General features: G+C 41.3%; 1 protein-coding gene across 10 annotated transcripts in view; it reads right to left on the bottom strand.

Moving 5' to 3' along the window:
• Positions 1 to 1157: 1157 nt before the first annotated feature.
• LOC116849274 (putative transcription factor SOX-15) overlaps positions 1158 to 22697 on the bottom strand; it is a 79255-nt gene continuing 57715 nt past the window's right edge. For all 10 annotated transcript variants that reach the window (XM_032826251.1, XM_032826247.1, XM_032826248.1 and 7 more), the window contains 5 exons: positions 7255 to 7477; positions 5761 to 5957; positions 4936 to 5153; positions 4087 to 4390; positions 1158 to 3433 (listed from right to left, as the gene is read on the bottom strand). In XM_032826251.1, coding sequence (XP_032682142.1) covers positions 2865 to 3433; positions 4087 to 4390; positions 4936 to 5153; positions 5761 to 5957; positions 7255 to 7477 — 1511 coding nt within the window. In that variant the 3' untranslated portion in view covers positions 1158 to 2864. The remainder of the gene's footprint in view (positions 3434 to 4086; positions 4391 to 4935; positions 5154 to 5760; positions 5958 to 7254; positions 7478 to 22697) is intronic.

Raw genomic sequence — 22697 nt, 5'->3', positions numbered from 1 at the left:
AACTATAATTGTAACGAAAAATTATAACGTGAGTAACGATAACGGTGATAAGTTACTTTTAAAAAGTAACTTTCAACTCTGGAAATAATTTTTGAGACATCTCTATTCGCACGAAATTCAAGTAAACACTCCAGATATCAGTTGCTTTGATTTTTCCGTAAATTCTCCAGGAATAAGTTAACAAGAGATAATTCGACAGCTTTTTAGAACAAATAAAAAAAAGTACAACTCTCACTAAAAGAATTTTCTTGTTGTTAAAGTATTTGTCTTGTTATCTTCTTTTGTGCTCGGGTGTTTCTTCATCCTGATTCTGTTAAAAAAAACAGTTGATAAATTGTGCTGAACGATGTTAGCATCACTTATGTATATACCATTGTATCGGCAAAGTATCATGAACGTCGCACAACTCAATTAAATGTCTACGCGTAAATCAATGGGGATTAATATATCAAATATATGATGGGTTGAATTCGCAAATAGCAATACACTATTTGTATAGAAATGTATGTACATAGATTCATGAAAGGACTCGGATAATCTTGAAGTCTTGTGTCGGAGGTGTATCGATTTTAGAGTTGGCCGTTTTAGTTACGGTAGCGTAACTTTGCGTGCATAATCGATGTAAAAAAATAAACAAAGAGAATGAGAAGGAGCGATATATGTGCAATAAGAATTTTCAAATGGTCCAAATCGAGTGTATTTATATGTTTATAGTAATTTATTTAATGCTTACTTTCTCTCTTTACGTGCCTGTGGTTTTATCCACATGAGCAATGCTATATTTATTTGGTAAAACTCTTTCAATGTGTATCCTCGTAGTTACATCTGAGATCTAGCGCAAGAGATAATTACATGCTGGGAAACGAGAAATATTCTTCAATGTTTAATCACACTTTGTATCAACCCCCTTTGATGTAATTTATGGGTACCGACACTACGTATGATTTCAGCTTTACACACGACGTTGTAATTTATACACATATTTTTTATATATATTTAATAAAAAGAATTAATATACATACATGTGTGTGTGTTTTAATGGTGCGCGCGATTTTTGGAACAGTTCTCCCGCTAGTCACTTCAGATATGTATGCATGGTTAAAATTTACTTGCACAATGTATTACTTGAGGAGGAGTGTTTATCTCTTGTGCGTAAGTTTTTCTAAAATAACTTTATTAGATGTCCCAATTTTCAGTGGGAATTTTCATTCTAACTGAAAGTGTACGAGAATATGGATGTTAGCATATAATGATCTATCATATATGTATGTGTATCATACATATATTACGTGTATCTACTATATGTGCTACATATATGATAAAGTAAAATTATATGTAACAACGCAAGGAATTCTTTAATTGCAAATTATTTCATTTGTGGTGGGATATCCTTGTTCGAGAAATATTAGCAAACGAATGTTTGTTTATGATCGGTTCTATTAAGTACGATACATTAATAATAATAATTATATAATAATATTATTAATAATAATGTTAATTATTAATATTTAATATAATAATAGTAATAATAATTTAGCTTGTATATGTAACCCAAAATTCTTTACACGTCTCTATATGCGTCAAAGAGATATTTTGCACCTTTCGCAATTCTGCTGAACTGAAAACGCAATTTTTGCGCGCAAGAACGTATTGCCTTGCTCTAAATAAAAATAAAATTTATTTACAATAAAAGCAAATCCACCAGTTCAATTAAAAATGATAATTGTAATAAAAAGTAAGTTTTATATATATATATATATATATATATATATATATATATATATATATATAATAAAGAATAAATTTTCCGTCCACAGGATCTAACATAAAAAATCTACAAATCGATTAGATCGGTGCAAACATCCGAGAATTTGTTGGTGCAAAACATTCTTTGATATACGAGAAGTCTCCTAAAATAATAGAAAAAAGATTTAATAATATAAATTTAATATCTCTCTTGCTATGATATCCGTGCTACTATATTATCTTTGATAATGGAACTATAAAAGTGTCTACGTGAGTATACAATTCTCTACAATTTTATACTATACTATATCAGCCGTGCACCATGAGCCGTCTGCCATTATGAAGATCGTAACTGTTTCTATTTATATATATATAAAAAAAGATAAAGAGAAAACTGTACTTATGACATTTATTTGGCAAAATATTTTGTCGTTAAGAGACTTCAATAAAACAGAATTTCCCCTACGCAACGAAATTCAATGGCATTCTCGGCCAATATTTACATCAGGCGGCTTAATCGTAATAAACGTACTGCGATAATATCTTGCGATAACGTAATAAAGTAATCTTTTCGTTCATTGCAATTCTTCCCGCTGCAGCCCGGTCGACGGACGGGCGAGAGTCGCGCGCCGACCGCGACTCGCATTTAACACAATTCCAGTTGTAACTGAAATTTATAAGAGATCGTGCTTATATTATACACATGAGATACTCGGAGATAGAGTTACATCGCATAACGGTGTGTTCCGGCGGATAAAACCGCAACTGAACGACGCTCTCGCCGTAATGGAATGGATCGAGTCGCGCGCGTGAACAAACAATAATTACCGTTTGTTCCGTGGAAAGAAAACCCAAGTGGGAATTCCGTCTCCTAGCGTTAACGAGAGGAGCAGACGTACCTTCTTCCTTCCTTTCGAGAAACAACAAAGACACTTCGACGTATTTCGGGATAGCACCAACCACGGTGAGACGCAAGGAGCCGCGCTGTTACACATACATGTTCCCTTCCTTCGGATCACGCTCGAGAGACGATGGAGAGTCCCCAAAATACTCGAACACGTCCGGTATCAATCACCCGAGTCGAATCGACTCTGTCCGTGCACTAGAGGGAAAGGACACTAGCTGCTGTAGCACGTCTTGCGCACGTCCGCGAGTATAACACTGAAATCGTCGTCGGCCTTGGACACGTGTTCCATGCTCTGCGTTTGCTGCTGCGGCTGATGCTGCTGCGAGGCTGGATGTTCCGAGTACTTGGACACGTCCAAGCTCTGATGATACTGCTCCATAGTGTGGCCGAGGCCGACGTTGGCGCAGCGAGTGTCCTTGCCTTGGTCGTCGACGATGCACTGGGAGTTCGATATGTCTAACTGCGACTGCTGCTGCTGCTGCTGTGGGGCTCCGTAGTAACGCAGATCGCTGGCGTAGTTGTGATTGCTGTCCAGCATACTCTGCGAAGACAGACTCGAGTGCGCCACGCTCGTCGGATGAGAATACTTGAAATACTTTTCCAGCTGCAGAGCCTGCTGCTGATCGTCCTCCGGTCCAGTCATGCCGGGATCGATGTGGCCGAGGATTGCGTGTTGCTGCTGTTGCTGTTGTTGTTGCTGCTGCTGCTGCTGTTGAGCGCTGCTGGACGTATCCGTCTGGTATTCCTGGTGATGGGACATTTGGTATCTGTGCGTCACACCTGCAAGAGATTTTTAGTTGACGACTGAACAAAATTATGACATCCCTCATTGAATATAATGAGCGTATATAATGAGATTAATTATTTACAGCGTTGAAAAAGTTGTTTTTCAAAAGAAATTCGTTACCCATTAAAAAAAGGTAAATTGTTATCGTCGCTCGTTTTTAAGAGTAATTCCTTATCGTTATTGTTATTGAAGAAATAACGAGTTGTTGTAATTTCTGTTGCATTATTTTTCGCAAAATTTTGGAAATCCCTTTTTACGATTCAGCACCACTCATATCATGTATACAAACTGGGCGTTGAAGTCTTTACACGTGAAGTTATATCCTTCTAAAGCGTAGAAAGTACTTCGTCACGGTTACCCAAAAAATGTAATTGCGTTACCGTTACTAACGGAGAGAAATAACGCCGTTACCAACCAACGTCGTTATTGAAAAAGAGTAATTTGCAACGGTAACAGCGTTACTTGCAAGTAACTAACGCGTTACTTTCCAATCCTGATTATATATTAATCGTATCATCGTCCGAGGATCCGCCTTAATCAATCGATACTCGTCGAATGAGTATTCCAGCGTATCTAGAAAAATTTGGCGCTCCCTCGCACTTTGGGCTTTTCGTATTTCGCATGCACAAGCAAGAAGAACGTTTACCGGAACAACTTTCGGTGGGCCCGCGGATTCCTATGGATTGCTGCCGATTGCCACACTGGACTGGCGTGTAATTGCCCTCGACGGTGGACTGCATCGAATAGCTTGCGCTCTTGGAGGATTGTGTGCCGCTGTAATGCTGCAACGATTGATCGTGCGGCGAAGCGACCGGCGGATAAAACGTGCCCGTGACGGAACCGACGTTGTCGAAACCGGAGCGCAGCTTATTGCACGACACCATCATACCATTCGCTATACCCACCGCGGCTATACTCGTCGACTGTCTCTCGAAGTTCAAGTATCCCACCTGAGTGGACAGAATATATCATGACATCCAACGCTTCATATCAGCTTGTCGCAATACAATTCAGTATAATAAAAAAAAAAAGAAATAAACTTTTCATGTTATTCTCTGAAATTTTCCCAGTGAAATTGTAAGTTTCGTGAGTTTTGGTGTAGTAAAAGTTAAGACTTTATATTTTGAAGCTTAGGATGGTATTCCTCTATTAGACTCCTCAAAATATTTCAGTTACACAATGACATAAAATTTATTATTTATTTCTTGAATAAAAACGTTTACTCGACGATTCAGGGGCCAGATTCTCGAAAATATCTCGCATACGACATTTAGTGAAAAGCTATAGTTCATTTTACGTACATTATAGCTTTTCACTAAATATCATATGCGAGATACTTTCGAGAATCTAGCCTCAGGGCGAAAAATTCGCTCTATATGAGTGTAAAAAATCACCCGAATATCTCAGTTCGACCATTTTACTTTAAGTGGGAATTTCACTCAGAGAAATTTAAAGAGCATCATATTGTTTCTAAAGTCGCGAGTCGTATACGTACGGATTTTTTATACGTTAACGTGTCCGTGTAACCGCCGGAATTCTGACACGATGATATGCTAGTGTTACCAGCATGACCCGTGTGCAATTGGCTGTCGTTGCTCATGAATGTGTATCGCTTCGTTTGGTCCGTCATATCCCCGTGCTGTTTCGAGGTGCCTTCCATCAGATCTCGTTCCGGGTCCGGATTCTGGGTGGACGGTAGATGACCGCCATCGCCTAGTTATATAAATTACCTCGATGTGATGATTTCATAATTATATAATCATATCTAACATTTCTGTCGAATCGAAACGTAATGTATACGAATTATTAACCCCTTCCCCGCAATGGCTTTATTGTTGGAATTATACTATATTGATTACTCCGATGGTTCCACAATTGTGAAGTTATTACAATTAAAGACTTTTAACTTTTTATCACAATTAACTTTTTATTACAATTAAAGTACTTTTTAAGCAAATATAAGGTTCGAAATGAGTTCTTGGGGAGTTTTCATGTTTATCAGCGATTACGTCACATACTTTTCGGTCAATTCAAATTTGCGACATGGCCGCAAATCAATTAATATCAAGAGTCATACATTTAGTGTGTGAATTTTGAGGTACGTAGATTTATTCCTTTTAGCTGCATTGTCTGAACTGGTGCAATAAGTTAGAGTAAGACAAATATATTTGGTTTCACTCTAACACTGCACCAGTTTGAACTAGTTCGGACAGTTCAGCTAAAAATAACAGATCTCATGTTACATAACGACTGAAAAACGATATTCTTTCTTTTTTTCTTTCATCTGTACGACATCGTCTGTAGTGTCTGAGAGATTTACCGTCAGGCTCGGGACTGGCCACTGGAGATATGTCCGGAGTGTGGATGATGGGGGTGTAAGGGCTACCGTAGAGCGAATTGTTTTCCGATTTGTACTCCTGGATACCCTGCTGCTGTTGTTGATGATATAGGGATGAGATCGGGGAATGGCCACCCCACGGTATCTGAGGTATGCCCTGGTAACTGTCCATCTTGGACCTTGAACGCGTCATGCATACATTTAACACTTACATAATAGCGTGCGACGTTATCGCCTAATTACATTGCGACGCCGCTGATGACTTCAGTCGCGCATCTTCTTCCTGCGCGCGACTCACGATCGTAATTTTAACGATGCGACCTATCAACTTTCAACACCGCGTGATCTTCGTGACTCAGAATCACAAATTGGGATTTTACGTTATTCTCTTTCGAGTTAATCGAGAAATATTCAATAAAAAAGGAACACACATTACAGGGATTCCTTTTCTAAAAATTAAAACAAGTTGCAGTTGGCTAAAACATACACGGTATATTGTAGTAGAAATTACGACAAAATCTTTGTAATCTTGAACCATACGGAATTATGACCGAAATTACTATATATTTCTTCAAGAACATTATGTCTCTTTGTTTTCTACTGTATCGTAATTACTTGAATGTTTTTTATATCGTGCACTCAATAGATTGTCAAATTTCAGTAAGTCTAGCTTTACAAAAGAGATGTAAAAAGATATAATCTTAACGTAATTTTTACTACAATATTTTCTCCGTGCATAAATATGTGCACTCAGTCCGTAATGCTTTAAAGAAATACTCAATAAAAAGGCCTGTCCAAATAAACTTGCTTAATGCACAAGAAAATGGACGTATGTCCGATATAAATTGTTTCACTATACTTTGCAAGAACTGTTCCGGTATCCGCGGCATAAATGCATGCTGAAATAATTATAGTTGGAAACTCTATTTATATACAAAAGAGTGACACTAGAATATTAGCAATAATAATTTCATGTGCATACTGCTGCTTTCCTGTTAGGACAACAAAGAGGTACGGTAATAAATGACTGTAGTCTGTAGTGAGATTAAGAATTGGTTGATCACCTTGTGCGTATGTTCCATACGACTATGCAAGTTTGCCTGGATAGACTCTAGATTATATCGTCCATCCGTCTACATGAAGTTCATTCGATGAAAAGTTTTTCTCTTGAATCGCTCACAACTCGGAAGCTACAAAACGCCTCGTGTTCCCGGCGCAAAAGAGGCAAAATCAACCTCGAGAAATCGATCGAGAAATCTATCATTACAAGCACGAACGGTGAGACGTTCCCCTTTAATGTATGAATGAAAAATTTAAATGCCTAATCTAATCTGAGACACGCAACGTTAATGTTACATCGAAATCGCGATGTCATCGTCGGCGCTTCGTTTAAATCTCGCCAGGATCTCTCAATTAACTCGGCTCACATGCGCGTACCTTCATTAGCCGCGGAGGTATGGGGCAGTATCGACTTACATGGAATGATGAATCGTCGGGCCCGCGGGGTTGGACCTGTTGCCCGCGGTGTTGGTCGCGGAGGGAGGTGAGGACGGTGCACCGGGTGTCCGTTTCGCGTGCTTCCTACGTCGCGGTCTGTACTTGTAGTTCGGATGCTCCTGCATGTGTATGACCCTCAGCCTCTCGGCCTCCTCGACGTACGGCCTTCTGTCTTGCGGCGTCAGCCCTCGCCACTTCTTTCCTGAAGAAGCGCGTGCAGAGAATTTCCCGGTGAGAGATACAAAACACGCGCGGAAAACAGCCGGGGAGGAGGGAGAAGGGAAACGGCTTGGCTAGTGCTACGGATGCTTACGCGACGACGCGTGCAAAGCGATCGTAGAGACACACGGGATATGTAGATTCTTACCGTCGTTCTCCTGGAACTTCCTGCGCCGCATGAACAGTCAAGACATAAAGGATATAATGTAAAACGATGTTAGTCAGTGCGCGAGGATTATTAAGGCAAATGTACCGATCTATGAACGGCTAGGAGCACTATGAGAGAATGGTATATAAACCTTAGTCATAGCGCAATTAATATTAGATATAAAAAGTTTCTCGGGATAGTCGAATAAAATATAAAACGAAATTACACAATTTCGGAGGGTTAATAATCGTTACGAAGGAATGAAACATCAACTCGATATTTTTTTAGATATTTAACGAGAATTTCTTTTTTTTTTTCTAATATCCAAACTTTCTATGAAAAGTTAATAGAAAACTGACAAACTTCTCTCTCTTTTTCTAATCTAATATATCAGTTAAAGATTAAACTATTTCTAAGAATAAAAATGAATTAATTGAAATACTGAACTCTTAATAAATGAAACATTTTGTAAAGTAAATGTGTCACTATGCCTGAATCATTTTATGCAACAAATTCTTAATAGAATCAACAAATTGAACTTATGCTTTACATTTCATTTTAAATAGAAAATTTTAACTTATTTATTCTTATAATTCAGAAAGGCTTCAATTAATTTTATAAATGATTTCTGATTTCTTCTAATGAGCATCAATAGCGCTAGAAAATTTTTCCTCTCTTGTGCGCGAACAAATAAAAAATAATTAATAATTTTATAAAAAATATAAATTCACGTGGAAATAAGTGGATGCTGTAATTAAAACTTTAAGATGCAAGAAAACGTTTTGATTCTACATCGTTTTTTTTATTCTAGTCCCAAGATTAAAATTACGAAAACGTGAAGGATTAAAGACCAGTTTGATTTGATCTTTTGCCTTACATCAGCATTGGTGTGAAATATATCGTAAGTAAAAAATCGCGATTCTTCTCTTCTCCGGATCTTTCGCTTTGTCAGACGAGACAAACAAAAGGTCTATCAAACACGAAATTACTCGAATCAGAATCACTGCACTGAACGAAACTGACTGGAGAAGCACACTTTCTGACGAGTAACTTCAATGTTGTCCACTTGTTACCTCGTTCGAGACCCAATTCACCGGAGTGTCCGAATTATTCGGAGACGTCAACGAGGCGAGAGGTGACATCAACAACGTGTGCGCGCATTTCTTTTACAAGAGATCCAGAGGAGATCGACGAGATCGCGTTCGCGAATAAACCCGATAAATTACACGTCCTCGCGACAATGGGATAATGTTACCTCGATATCCCGAAATCCGATAAAATCGTCGGTCGATTCCTTTGGCTAACGACGCGCTTAATTCGGCTCGCGAGCGCAGCCCTATATCGCGGCAACAAACGATACGCGGCGTAAAACGAGCACAGAAATCTCTCTTTCTCTCTTTCTTCCTTGTTCTCTCTCTCTCTCTCTCTCTCTCTCTCTCTCTCTGTCTGTCTGTCTCTCTCTCTCTTCCTCTCCTGCCGGTACATATACACAACGTGCGGGAATATACGTACTACAGGTGGGCTTGGTCGGCCGGGTCTGACGACCGGCTGGAATCTGCCTCAGTTGCGTTCAATATGCCAACATGGTAGGCCGGAATATCATTAAGCGAGGCATAAGGGTTAATACGAACGTAAGATGTTCGCGACAAGAAGGAAAAAATTGAGCGCGAGGCGGATGTATATATGGCGTGCGGCGTACATATGTACGCACGCGGGCCACGCCGGTATATATTGTGTATATACATGCACACACGCACACGCGCGCGCGCATACATACGTGTATGTGCGTGCACATGTGTATGCACATGTACATGTGTATATACGCACGGTCTGTATAGGTATATAGGCGCATGGGGGCGTAGATATGGGTGCGCCCGTGCCTTCAGCCAGCCACAAGGCACGAACCATTATTTCATATTTCATTTTGTGTATTTCAACTCCGGAGGAGAGACGCTAACCCAAAGGAGGAGGAGGAAGAGGAGGAGGAGGTGGACGGAGGGCGGAAATAAGAGGAAAAACGAGCGAGTCGGTCATCGCAGAAATCGCTGTCGAAAACGCGCCTTTTCGCGTTACATCGCACGCGAGATCGCTCGTGATCGCGACATGAGTGTTTTCTTTATTCTCTCCTGACAGACGTCCGTTAGCCTTCACGGCAACGACGAGGAACGAACATTTCCGTAGGGTCTCGCGAATCGCGGGAGGACCGTCGTCGCTTTTGTCACCCGTAAACCCGATAGTAAAGCCTTTCTCGACGACTTCTCGTTTCACTCGTGTCCCGGCCACGCTTCGTCCTTTCTTCTTGTACACGAAAAAAGAATCGTATAATTGAGAGCGGACCAGACAAAAGCTCAGTGAGAAGCAGTCTCTTTGTCGCGACCGTCTTCTTCGCGACCGAGAACGTTTGTCTAAACATTCGGCTGGGTTACAAATCGGTTAACTCGGTTGCATCATCAAAGGAGATTTGAAAGTCATATTACTAAATTCTCTCCTTACTCAGAGATCGATTTCAAATGTAATAAAACGAGTCAAAAACACGACTTTTGTTATTCAACTCGCCTCTCAGATATATTTCTTTTAGTAAGATTTCTTCTTTCAAACATAAAAAATATGTACTGTATTCATGTAAATGTTACTTGTGTTCCAAGTATTTCATAAGTTTATATATCACCAAATTAACTCATAATAAGCTCATCATAATTTATTCAAAATATATTCTGGATTTTAAGTTTAGCGCTTTAATAAAAAATATTAAATTAAAACAAAAATTTAGTTTACTTATTGTACAGAGACAAATCAATTTTTCTCTTCGACAAAGTTTTATAATATTTTGTAAAGAGAATAAATTCTTCTTTTGAGAATTTAACTTCTATATGAGCTTTTCTAAAATTTGTAATGAGTATACTTTATGATTATTATGAAGACAATATACTTTGCTGAAGATAATCAGTATTTAAAAGAAGGAAAGCAAAGTAAGTAATCGTTTTTTTGACAGATGAAAAAATAATATTTTTCTTTGTGCAGTGCGAAATCGGGATTTGAAAAATTCAGTGACAACAGCCAGGTAAAACGAACAAATAATACAAATATATCGGCTTCTGACGCGAGTGAGTTGAGATAATTGAGTTGAGATAACTGAGAGAACATTTGAATGTAAATAATGAAAACTTTCTATAAGAATCTTTCTAAATCTTTCTACAGCCGAATTTTGATCTAGCACTAGCAACAGACCAAGGAAGAGAAATTCAGTTGTGCGAGTTTTTCTTCCGAAACACTTATTAATACTAGATTTACGGGACCCGTTAATTTGAGGTTTCAGGTTTCGGATTTCACGAGCAAAATTATATAAACTATTATTATTTTTTAGCAATTTTTGTTGATTTATTAATCGAATGATACGAATATATATATCCAAATTATTCATTTACTCCTCAGACTTCTAATTTTGAAATTCTCTATGTCGTATACCTATTTCTCCGGATACCTGTCAGATTATCCCGTAAATCTTGTGTTAATATTTCACATGAATTTATTTAAAAATGAATTGTAATATACGTTTAACAGCGATTGGCTTTCACAGACCAGGTATTATTTTTATTACCAGGTATTTATTTCTTCTTTTTGCCGTGTACGAAGAAGAAAAAAGATCGAGCAACGGCACAGCAAATGAGAGAAAGAGAAAGAGGACATTTTCTCGGCTAACAATAAGTAAACTCAATTTTAATATTCCTGAGCGCACTCTCGCTCGCGTGCGCGTGCGCGAGCGGTGAGTTATCCGGCGGTGATTCATCATCACACCCGCGCACGCAGCGTCCCACCGTGATGTCCTCGTTAAGTATTCTAATGGTTGGCGTGTACCTCTAATTTAGCCGGCTAGGCCGGGGCCTAGTCGGACGACTTCATTAATTTCGATGTTTCCGAGCAAAAGAGGGCCGACGTAGGATTTGGGAGCGTCCTGCCCTCACGGCGGTCTGGGTCAAATCGTCGCTGGAGTTCGAGCTTTGTTCGCCGTGTGGTCTTTCTGTGTCTGTCTCGTGCGTGAAATGCAACAACGAGTGGGTTCGCGGTGTTTCTCTCTCTCTCTATCTCCCTCTGTTTCTCAACTCCGCGTGGAATACGAACAAACGCGACGATTGCTGGCGAATTTCTCGATTACACTCCTTCGCGTACACTTAGGCCCGTATTTTAATAATCATTACTTGAAAAATGTCCCACGCGAGATACTCAGATATGAATTTGAAGCCAGGTTTGAGACTTTTACTTGAATCACACCGGAACTTGGTGTGGAGGTTTGATTAACGTGAGTTTGGAATGATTTTAGTGTATTGAATTAACTATAGGGGATCAGACAGGGAAAATTATATAGGAATCGGATGAGATAAGGAAGCAAAATAATGGTACACGGAAGAAAAATGACACAAGGACAGATACTGTGCAAGTAAGAAAAGTAAAGTACAGAAAATAAAAGGAAGATATAGTAAACTTTTTCTTGGCGGTTAAAGCTGAAGGGGACATATAAGAAGTGAGGAAAAAGAGAAATCACTTCATGGACTTAATAAGAAGTATAGAGTGGAATAATGGAACTAATAAAATATGGAAGAAGAATGGAGCCTTAGATATATGTATTAATAGTCGTTACTTGAAAATGGACTCGAATATCTTGAACTGAATATCTCGAGTGAGATATCTAGATCTGAATTTCGAGTTAGATGTAAATTTCTTGACTGTGTGAATCGCGGTTACAAATATAATATCATATATATTATATAATAACGAGTAAGAAACTCGGATCTAACTTTAAATTTAGATCTGAATATCTCAGGACAAGTTTCAAGCAATAACTATTAATATGAGACTTAGAGTGGCGAAGCGCTACGTTAGAATGTCGTCTTGCGTGGAATTGTCGTCTCGCACATCTTGCAAGAATATTCGAGTACGCTAATAGATTTTCCATGCCGCGCGTTTTCAATCAATTCACACACACGGGATCGTTTGCGCGCCTATCTATCGAGCATGGATCTGCTGGAGAGTATAAATTAGCGACGAGCATCGCGCACGTGAGGACAAATTGCACGGAGACTCGCAGTCGAGATCGTACTCGCGCCGAACGCGAAATCGCGCGTGTCAAAAGGTTCTAATCGAGTCTTCTTCGTGTAAAAGAGAGAAAGAGAGAGAGAGAGAGAGAGAGAGAGAGAGAGAGAGAGAGAGAGAGAGAGAGATAGAGAGAGAGAGAGAGAGAGAACGCGACCGTCCCCAGTGCATCTCCCCAAGCCGTTGACATTTTCCAGAAAGCTCGTTCGTTCTACCGCCTAATTAACGATTCCGCGGTGATTTACGCACGCGCCCGTCGGTAATTCACTCGACCGGCGATCGGCGATTAAACTTCGCCGTCTTCCCCCTCTGGGTTCCTCTTTCTCTCTCTTTCTCTCCCTCTCGTTCTCTCGCTCTGTCTCTCCTTCGTTCTTCCTTGCAGCCGCGCAGCTCACGAAGAACTATCCAGATATACCTCGGGAATTTTGTTATGGTCTCGCGGGTGCAGGCACAGACAGACACTCCGCGACCTGGCACGTGACATTTTCAGAATCGAGCGAGAAACTTCTCGCTCCGCGGCATTTAGAATATAACCGTCGCGGAGTTAACGCGCACCCACCGCGGCCGTTTCGTGGCTTTAATTACGCGAATGCCCGATAAATCCTCGGCGGAATGGATTGGAATACTTCTGCTCGCCGGCCCGGATAGCCGCGTGGTAGCCCTCATAAAGTGCAGCGCGTCAAGTTCGTAAATCTGTTCGACCGTTGTAAGAGAGCAACGATTTGACGTTGCTTGGACGAGAGCACGGCGTCGTTGACAGCCGTTTTTGTTGGTCAGCTATCAAAAGGAACGGGCCCCGTAAGATTTTCCCGGTGCCAAATTAGTCAGACTTAAGATGCGTTCGCGTGCAACGCGTACAGCGACGAAGATAAACATTAATCTCACGCGCAAGAAACTATTTTTTATTCCGTATGTGCCGTATATATTTTAGGGACTGAAATGTGTTATTGAAAAATTTGCTATGTTTCTAAAGAGTTCATTGTGTTTCTTAACAAGATAGTCCTTATTTGTAGTTTATTCCTACACTGCTAAAAACATAGCTAAATTGAAAAGAATTGAAAATAATTTATATGAAAAAAGGAAAAATTATAATATTCTCTCCTCGTGCTGTTAAATATATGATTAACAATGGAGCGAACCATATGTATCATGAATTGCAATTATTTACAGTATCTATAAATAATTCTTATACTTTGATTATCCAAGTCTTGGTTAAGCTTCAAGGCAATCAGAGTTGGGAAAAGTAACAAGAATAGCAACGACTCGTTACCTTCCGAGGACAATGAGTAACGAGTTGCTTCTCAAAATGAGCAATGATACTTTTTTGGGATAACTCTGCTGACCCTGGAAATAATCGATGGAAATGAGCGCGGCAGTCAAAGGGTTAATAATAAAATCGTCAGCGCTTGCAGACGTGGGTACGACGGACGACAGACGCGTCGCGATGCTTGTAGGCAACGGCGGCTCTACAGCGACGGAAAAGGCCGAAGCGAAGAAAGGAGAGAAGAGGAAGAAGAGGGCCAAAGCGAGGCCCACATCGGTGGGACCGCATCGCGCACCCCGCCCAACCTGGGTCGCCCACTGTCACCATTAATAATACGTCTCCCGTCCCGTGATGTATCTCATCTCCCTCGGCGCTATGTGTGTGTGCGGGCGCGCGTTGTGTCTGGCGTGCGCGAGCGCGCGACGCGTTCACCTGTACAGATGCACCGCGATGCACCGATGCGCAAGGCGCGTGATCTGGGAGGGGTCGCGACGAGGTCGCGACGCGTGTATGACGAAGGCTCGTTGTCTCCGCACTCCGAATTTCCTACGAAACTGCGCGGAAGTCCTGCGACAGGATGCTGACACGTCGAATGTGGTGGTCATCACGCGTAATCGGCGCGCTGGGATACTACTACGTTTCTCGTTAACCCTCCCCTCAAAATTTCTTGGAGTGAAATTTCGCTGAAAATGAGTGAAAAATGGTGGAATATGTATTCGAAGCAATAGTGAAGATACTGCCACTCGAAATCGTAAAAGTGGAAGTTTAAAGTTGAGATTTAACCACATGTGAGCGACATGAGACAATTAGAGTGAATGTTCTCTCGTGATGGTGCATCAGATTCACCCTTCAATTTCAAGCGAAAATAATCACTTGACGATTTAGAGTGAGATTTTACACCAGGAAATTTAGACAGCAAAAAATTAGCGCGTGAGTAACTTTTGCTCATATTGAAAACCTTAAGTTCCTCTAGTGTTTCTTTTATCACTCAATGAAATATATACTATTGCTTTTTGTGAGATATTACTTAAATGAATAAAAATAATTGCTCCCTTAATCTAAGAAAGGTTAAGTTACTTATATAATTATACTTACATTATACAATAACAAATAATTAATTACAAATAAAATTAAAATAGCTTATACTGGATTCAATATCATTTAATATTAACATTTCATATTATTTAATATTAACATCATTTAAGATTTAACATTATTTATATTAATGCGCAATATACAAGAAAATTATATAGCAGTATCGCAACTATACGCCAAAGATTTTTACAGCAACGTGTAACAAAGATTTCTTTTTCAATTAATTAGCTTTTTCAGTAACGGTCACGTGAACGAGATGTCTCGTCTCCTCGTGTTCCGCAGAGCTCGATTATCATGACGACTGAGGTCGGGGCATCTATTCTTTCGCGACGCCGGAAACTCATCTTTAGCCCAGACTATCTTCACCCTTTCGCTACGCTGAGCTAAACGCACGTCTTGAATGGTCGCTTAACGGGAAGCCACTCCATAGTGGTGTATCGCCTCTCCCAAAAAAAAACCGCCTAACAAGAAGCTACTATGATGACACGCAGTAGCGAAAAAATTAACGAGGTGTATGGAGAATCAAAACTACGAGAGACTCTCGAGGAGGCGACGAGAAGAGACTCGAGATATTCGGCGACGCGTGAAAGAGAAACGACACCCGCTGCTTTCCTCTCTCTCTCTCTTTCTCTCTCTTTCTCGCGCGCTTCTGCGAGCGCAGACAAACAAGAAAGAGAAATCGAAACATTAAACGTCCGTCTCGGACAGATATTCCTCGGTGAAGAGCCGACCGGAAAGAGGTGCGCGCGCGCGCGCGCGCGTCAGTCGCGCCTGATTCCCTCAGACGTGTCACGCGGGAAAAACGTTTCCGCGCTGCCAGCGGAGAGACAGCGGCGCGCTCGCGCACCACGTCGCTCCACGTACTCGACGGATACGTCGCGTCATAATGATCTCCCGTCAAACGGGCCCAGGTCGCGGTCCTCCGCGTCGACCTCGCGAAAGTCGCGGTATGATTGACGGAGCGCCGCGAGAAACGCGTTTATCGGCGGACTACTCGCGCGATTCTCTCCGTTGTTGCGCGGGATGTTCTACATGTAAAGAAGCTTCATCGAGAATTCAAAGGGGTTCTCCCCATTGTGAGGGACTGGCGTTCGCGCTCTCGCGAGACCAGCACGAGAATCACTTCGCGAATCGCGCGCTCGCCGAAGTTCGTCGCCCCGCTCGTAAATCAGAGCCCGCTCTCTGTGTGTATCGCGAGATATCGCGAGACGCGCGGCGTCGTACGAATTATCATATCACTCCATCTGTCGTTTTTTCTGATCCGATCCGACCCGTATAGGCGTGGTAGACGCGATACACGCCGGGGATCACGGCGAGGGACAAAAGTCGAAGTCGTCGATGAATCGCCGACGAGAGCCGTCCATGCTCGAGGGCTCCCTCTCCTCCTCCTCCTCCTCCTCCTCGTTCTCGTCCGCCTTCTCCACCTCATCCTCTTCTTCTTCCTTCTCTTCCTCCTCCTCCTCCTTCTCTTCCTCTTCCTCCTCCTTTCCCCTCTTCGACCCCATCGTCCCTTGTGTATTTTCATAAATATAATAATTTATTTCTCTCTCTTCGCGGTCGAGCGAGGATGTTGCAATCTCCGCCGTCGTCTTCGTCGTCCTTGTCGTCTTCATCGCCGTCATCGTCGTCGTCGTCGTCGTCGTCGTCGTCGTCGAGGATAGGTGGGTCGATCGTGTAGCGTCGTCGGAAGGTAAGGTAAGGGTGCGGCCAGACTCCACTCTCGACTCCACCTCATTACCCGGCATTCTATGCAGAGACTGCGCTTATGGCTTATTATTGCTTTAGCTTAGCCAACCCGTCGGTTCCTTCGTCCTTCTTACAGATGGATACATTGTATCGCGCGCGCGCGTGCCCGTGTGCGTGTGTGCGTGCACGAATACAGGGTGACGCGTATAAAATTCTTGACGAATTAATCATTTCTTCCTCGAAATTAATAATTTCAGAAGAAAACGCTGCGGGGATATAAGCCGTGCGGATTTCACGGGAGTGAAATCAATGATATTAACAAAGGAAATAAAGCTAACAAGAGCCGGACGCTGTTGTTAGCGTATAATGTTGTAAGTAGACCGTGAGTCTGCTACAAGCAGAGAATTAAAAGATAATAATAATGAATCTCGGACGTTTCGCTCACGTTTTGGATTCTCTTTAGTAATTATTATCCTGAGGCTCTTAAGACTTCCAATCATGAGAAGCGTTATCGAGCCCATGAGAGTCAATGTAAGTTGATCATTGCAATTGTTTTACTAATCGTGACTAAAGGTTAATAATTGTTCGGTAGTGTAATGCACGAGCCGAGAGATTTTCAACACTCCTAAAAATATAATCCCATCCTCTTCAGCGGAATCCTCTTATTATCTGGCCTTAAAAAAGGATTCTTTAAAAAAAAGGAAAATATTCTAACATCTAAAAAAAGAATTCTCCTTGCAAGATATTTCCTATAATTTCATATTCTAAGCGAATTTTTACCGAAATTTATTCCTCTTCTAGTAAAGTGGACTATTAATCGAAAATCTATGAGATATAAGGTTTTTTCCTCTTTAATCAAGAGCAACATGTTTACTTGAGAAATTTCTATTTATAAGTCTTGTTCTATAACGACAAAACTTGTGCTGTAAATAGAAGACAAAGTTCGTCTTTAAGAATATATATAATTTCTTTTTAATTTCAGAAAAATCCTCTTGAGATCGTATATAAGAACACCCCTCTAAGGATGAGATTATATTTTTTGGATGAGACTTTTGACGTACAAGGATGTACCAATTCGTAGCCAAACATCACATCAAACCTACCTTGGATTATTCTGGCTTTTCTGTTAAATTGTTTCTCTCCATTCTCTTCGAGATTATTCTAAAATATGTTTATTCTAAAATATGTATAATTTGTAGTATCGTGAAAAATATTTGTGAAATCTGGCACTCGTCCGAAAATTCGATTACGAACAATCTCTGTCTAAATAGAGAAATAATTAACCCTTAATCCTCTCAGAGGAGACATTTTAAATGTAGTAAAGATGTCTCCGAGTGCAAAGGGTTAAGTAAGCAGCGAGAGAAGTCCAATATATATACAGCACAGTCATTGAATCAATCGACAACTCATCGCGGTGTTAGTATAATCTGTCCAATCAACTTTTTCGAGCGAATTTCATTCGTCCAAGCGAAGATCTCTCGCTGATTCTCTTTTCCATCACTTCTTTCTCAGTGCGGCAGCGATTCGTCCCGCTTTGCACATGTTCACGTGGCCTCTCGATTTTTGCAAGATATTAATTGATGACACTTTATATGCCTCACCCTGCACGTACAGGGGAACACGTGCTCGTGCATTCATAGTCGCACGTGTGCACGCCACGAGTACGTGTACGTGTTAGAGCACACATTCGCCCTTCCTTCCTTCCTTCCTTCGTTTATTCGCTCCTTCGACGATCCCCTCGCCCGAACTCATTTTATATGTATGTGCAATTATTGGTCCCGATCTTGTCTCGCAGTTCGTTACGTCGCTTCGCCTACTAGCGGGTACGCGCCGAGGGTACTCCTTCGCTCGCGCGTAATGCCCTCGCCGGGAGACTTTGTCGGTACGATCGGTCGTACATAAAGGGAACGGTATGGAGGATTTAACTCGGCCGCAATCGCCGATTGCTCTAGCCTCAGCGGTTTCGTGCAAAAACTACAAACGAGCACACCACACCAAAGAGTATCCACACGGAGAAATCAATTGCGTCAGTGTGTACCTGAATTTTCTGTTATCCGGCAACTAGATGAAAAACTCGGTTTCTATTCAGCCAATTGTCTCCCGGTTACCTCAACTGAGCTTTGATGCAGCCGAATGTTCAGACGAATGTTTTCGGAGTAACGGAGACGTTATTCTTCGTTCAATCTTCCATTCAATTACACAAATTGAAAATTTTCCCTGCATATTGACTCGAGATAGATTTTTATGACGTTACACGGAGTAAATGATTCCGTTAATATAACTGAATTTTCTATTACTTGGGGACCAGATGAAAAACTCGGTTGTATTTATATTTAGAAACAGAAAATTTCTATTTCCTACAGGAGGTTTTTACACGGAGAAAATATTTTATATAGAAACGGAGAAATTAGACGAAAAATATATTTTCTTTTCCATATAAATTCTCTTCAATTTTACTATGTTTTTATAGTAATAAAAAAAAATAGATTGTTAGTAAGATCTGCCTTGCTAAGGAGCATAATAAATTTTGCTGGAAACATATTCTCTTAAAATGAATCAGTAAAACATCACTGAAAACAGTGAATATACACTGATTTGCAGTTATAAGTGTTGCACTGAAAGTGCTCAGTGCTATACTTCTAACTGATATCAGTGACTATTCACTGATTCACTTTAAGAGAGTAGCAAATGCTTTAATAGCACATTTCCTAGAGTTTTCGATCAGTTCCTAGAATATAAGTAGCACGTGTGAAAGGATAGTGAGTTACTGCAGAATGTCTATCTGTTCTTGGGAGGGGTTACAAAATCCTATATATAGTAATATTTACTATAAAATTCAATACTCAACTAATTGCTCTCAGTTACCTCGAGTTTACAATCAAATTTTGCAACTAAATGATCAGACGATTGTTTTCAATCACGATAATGAAGATAATATTTCTCGTCAACGAGTTCTGCCTCAGGTCTCCATTCAGTTACACGAATTGAAATTTTCTTCTCGTGTATGTAGACCAGAGGAGACGCGCTTAATGTCTACGTCACTCAAGGCGAAGGCGACTCGCGCGATTAGGTCGATCCCCGGACAACTTGACCGGCCGATGATCGGCAGATTGATGATGGTGGCGGTTTGAAACGCGCTACTAGATCGAAACGAGTGTAACTAATGTGCGGTGGTCGCAAGCGCCCGCGCACGTGTGTAGACGGTATAAAGAAACAAATGAGTTTCGTGATCGTACGAGAGGCCGATCTTGTCTCGGATTAATCGAGCAACGCCGTAGAAAACGAACAAGTTTCTCGTCGTAAGGTCGAATGCGGACGTAGGGGAGAGGAAGACTGTGGCGGAGAAGAGTTGGAGCACGAGAGGAGTCGACTAGTCCGATCGAAGACGCGGGGACAAGTCTCATTAACAGGCTGAATCAAAAACACTCTCGTTAGCACGGTCCAACGAATTCGGGGAATTTTTGCCTGTTGTTGTACACTCAGGCCTCCCGTATTAACAGTCCTTGCTCAAAACTTCAGTGAGAGAAAAAAAAAATGGTTGATCTAACTATTAATTATCTCGTTTCACGTCTCGCGAATATCAGCGAGACGCAATCGAATCAACGACGCGCACCGTTCGGGACCTATATACTCACGCTGCATTTAACCGCGCGCAGGATGTAGGTTGCCTTTAGATCGGCCGACCTCTTTTCCTTATGAATATTTTTACGAAAACGCAATTCACAGAGTGGGCAGAGCCGATTCCAGCCTCAGAAGTTCATCCACCGTGCAGTCGAGGTGCTATTGTTCGCGAGAGCCGGCCGATGCCGGGGACGAGGAGCGCGCGGGACGAGGAGAGGTGAGGACGGGGGCAGACGGGGGGAGGAGAGGATGGTATCGGGAAGGTATGATGTGTATGTAACACGTATGGTACGTAAACGCGAAGAAAAGTGGGCCTTTCCCTCGGAGTTTGGTACGTTCTTACGCACTCCCGTTGCGAATGTATTAATTTCAATCGGCTGCCGATCGTTTTTTCGATCTATCCCACCTCGCGGCTATTCGAAAGGTCACCGCCGCCGCGTAGCTTGCCACGGCTTATTACGTTTATCATCCGAATCCTTGTTATTTATCGCGTTGCCCGCGGGCGCCCGGTGTCCGGATACTCCGGCCGTGCCGCGGCTCGAGACCGCCGTGAATTTCGTCGACGTGAAATTCACGATCGACGCGTTTCCGTCTCGCAGGGGAAGAGAAAAAGGACGAGACAGAACGGAGTGCCGTAATTACCGGGCTGACGCGAGGAGGGGGCTCTTCTCTATCGTAAACACGGAGAGGAATAGCGAGAGAGGTGGCTGCTACCTACACGAGCAATAACTTTCAATCGGCGGCACTGTCCCTTAAATCGAGCAACGGGGTCGACGTTATCGGCCCTTCCGCCGAGCACCATTATAGTGAGATACTGTATGTGCCGATCCGTCGTTTAACGCCGCGAATCGGCCGGCGTTCGGAAGGCGGTTCGGTATTTTACGAGAGGCGAGCGTATCTTCCCAAGGTGTAGGATATACAGGGTGTCTCGTATCCGACCAGTTCGGGATCGAGACTTTGTCAGCGAGAATCTCGCGAAAACGCTAATACGCCTGTCACGATCTTGCAATTTCCGATCTTTCAAGTCACTCCGAAGCCGAATCGAAATTTCTATCGATGCAAAATATACCAATACACTATTCTCTAAGTTTCTTAGGGTGGAATCTCACTCCGAACGAGTGAAAAATGGTGGTATTTTCACTTGAAATGATAAGGAAAATATTGCCACTTGAAATCGCCAGAGTGAATGTTTCACGCGAGATTCGAGTGAATTCTGAGACTCTACATGAGCGAATATTTTAATCGATCAGAATAAACATGTTCTTGTGTAACAATAGAGAACATCAAATACACTTTTCAATTTTAAGTAAAAATATTTACTTGAAGATTCAGAATAGAGAATTTTTACTCTGTATAAATGGTAATTCGTTCAAGCATGACGATTTTTTTTTTAGTGAAATTTCATTCCAAGAAATTTTGAGTGTAGATCTCATAGTTTACCTGTGTTCTCCATAATTACTCTGTAGATTGGAGGAAAATCTACGAAATCCCTGGGCGAATCTTTCCCGAAGTATAAATTTAAATAGAATTTTTCATCTAAAATGTTTCCACCAATTTGAATGCATTTGACAAGTGAAGATATATTCTGGTATAATAGCCTTAATACATGATGATAGGTTATTAGAATTTTCTAATCTTGTGACCATAGCATCGATTTATTATTTATTAATTTTTAAAAGAAATGGGAACTATGTTTATTATTATTAATACATGTCAAAATACTAATCTGTTACTAAAACAGCATAACACATTATGTTAATGTGACAAATATTAATGAGACAAATGTGTATGGCTAGAACAAAAATATTGGTGACATAATTAAAATTAAAGTAAAATTATATTAAAAGTATATCTACAATTGTACTATGTGTATATGTGCGTGTGTGTTTAGGCTATTATGTCGGTCTATGTACATTAGACTAACTCTTCGATTTCGAATGAAAATATTTCCACGACGACTCAAAATGATAAGGACAAGAGGAAAAGATCTACCCTGTATGAGTGAAAAATTATTCGACTTTGAGTGATTCGGCCGTCGGTCTCCTTTTCGAGTCAAATTTCCCTCGAAGGAATTTAGGGAGAGTGAACGTATCTAAGAGGACTAACAACTTTCAATACGGAGTGACCTCGTGAACATCGTTTGGCGCTGAAAACGGCCGCCGCTGTCTTTCCCAAGCACTTTTGTCTATTATCCTCGATATCGTAAGGACATCCCGTATATATACACAACACATGTGTCTTCCGCGGAGAGCAGTGCATGCAAGAGAGAGAGAGAGAGAGAGAGAGAGAGAGAGAGAGAGA

This window comes from Odontomachus brunneus, unplaced genomic scaffold (genome assembly GCF_010583005.1).
Source record: "Odontomachus brunneus isolate Ranch 3 - 2012 unplaced genomic scaffold, Obru_v1 Obru_scaffold_110, whole genome shotgun sequence".
Classification (NCBI taxonomy): Eukaryota; Metazoa; Arthropoda; class Insecta; order Hymenoptera; family Formicidae; genus Odontomachus; species Odontomachus brunneus.
Note: the sequence above shows the minus strand (reverse complement) of the source record. Positions and strands in the feature narration are given on the sequence as shown.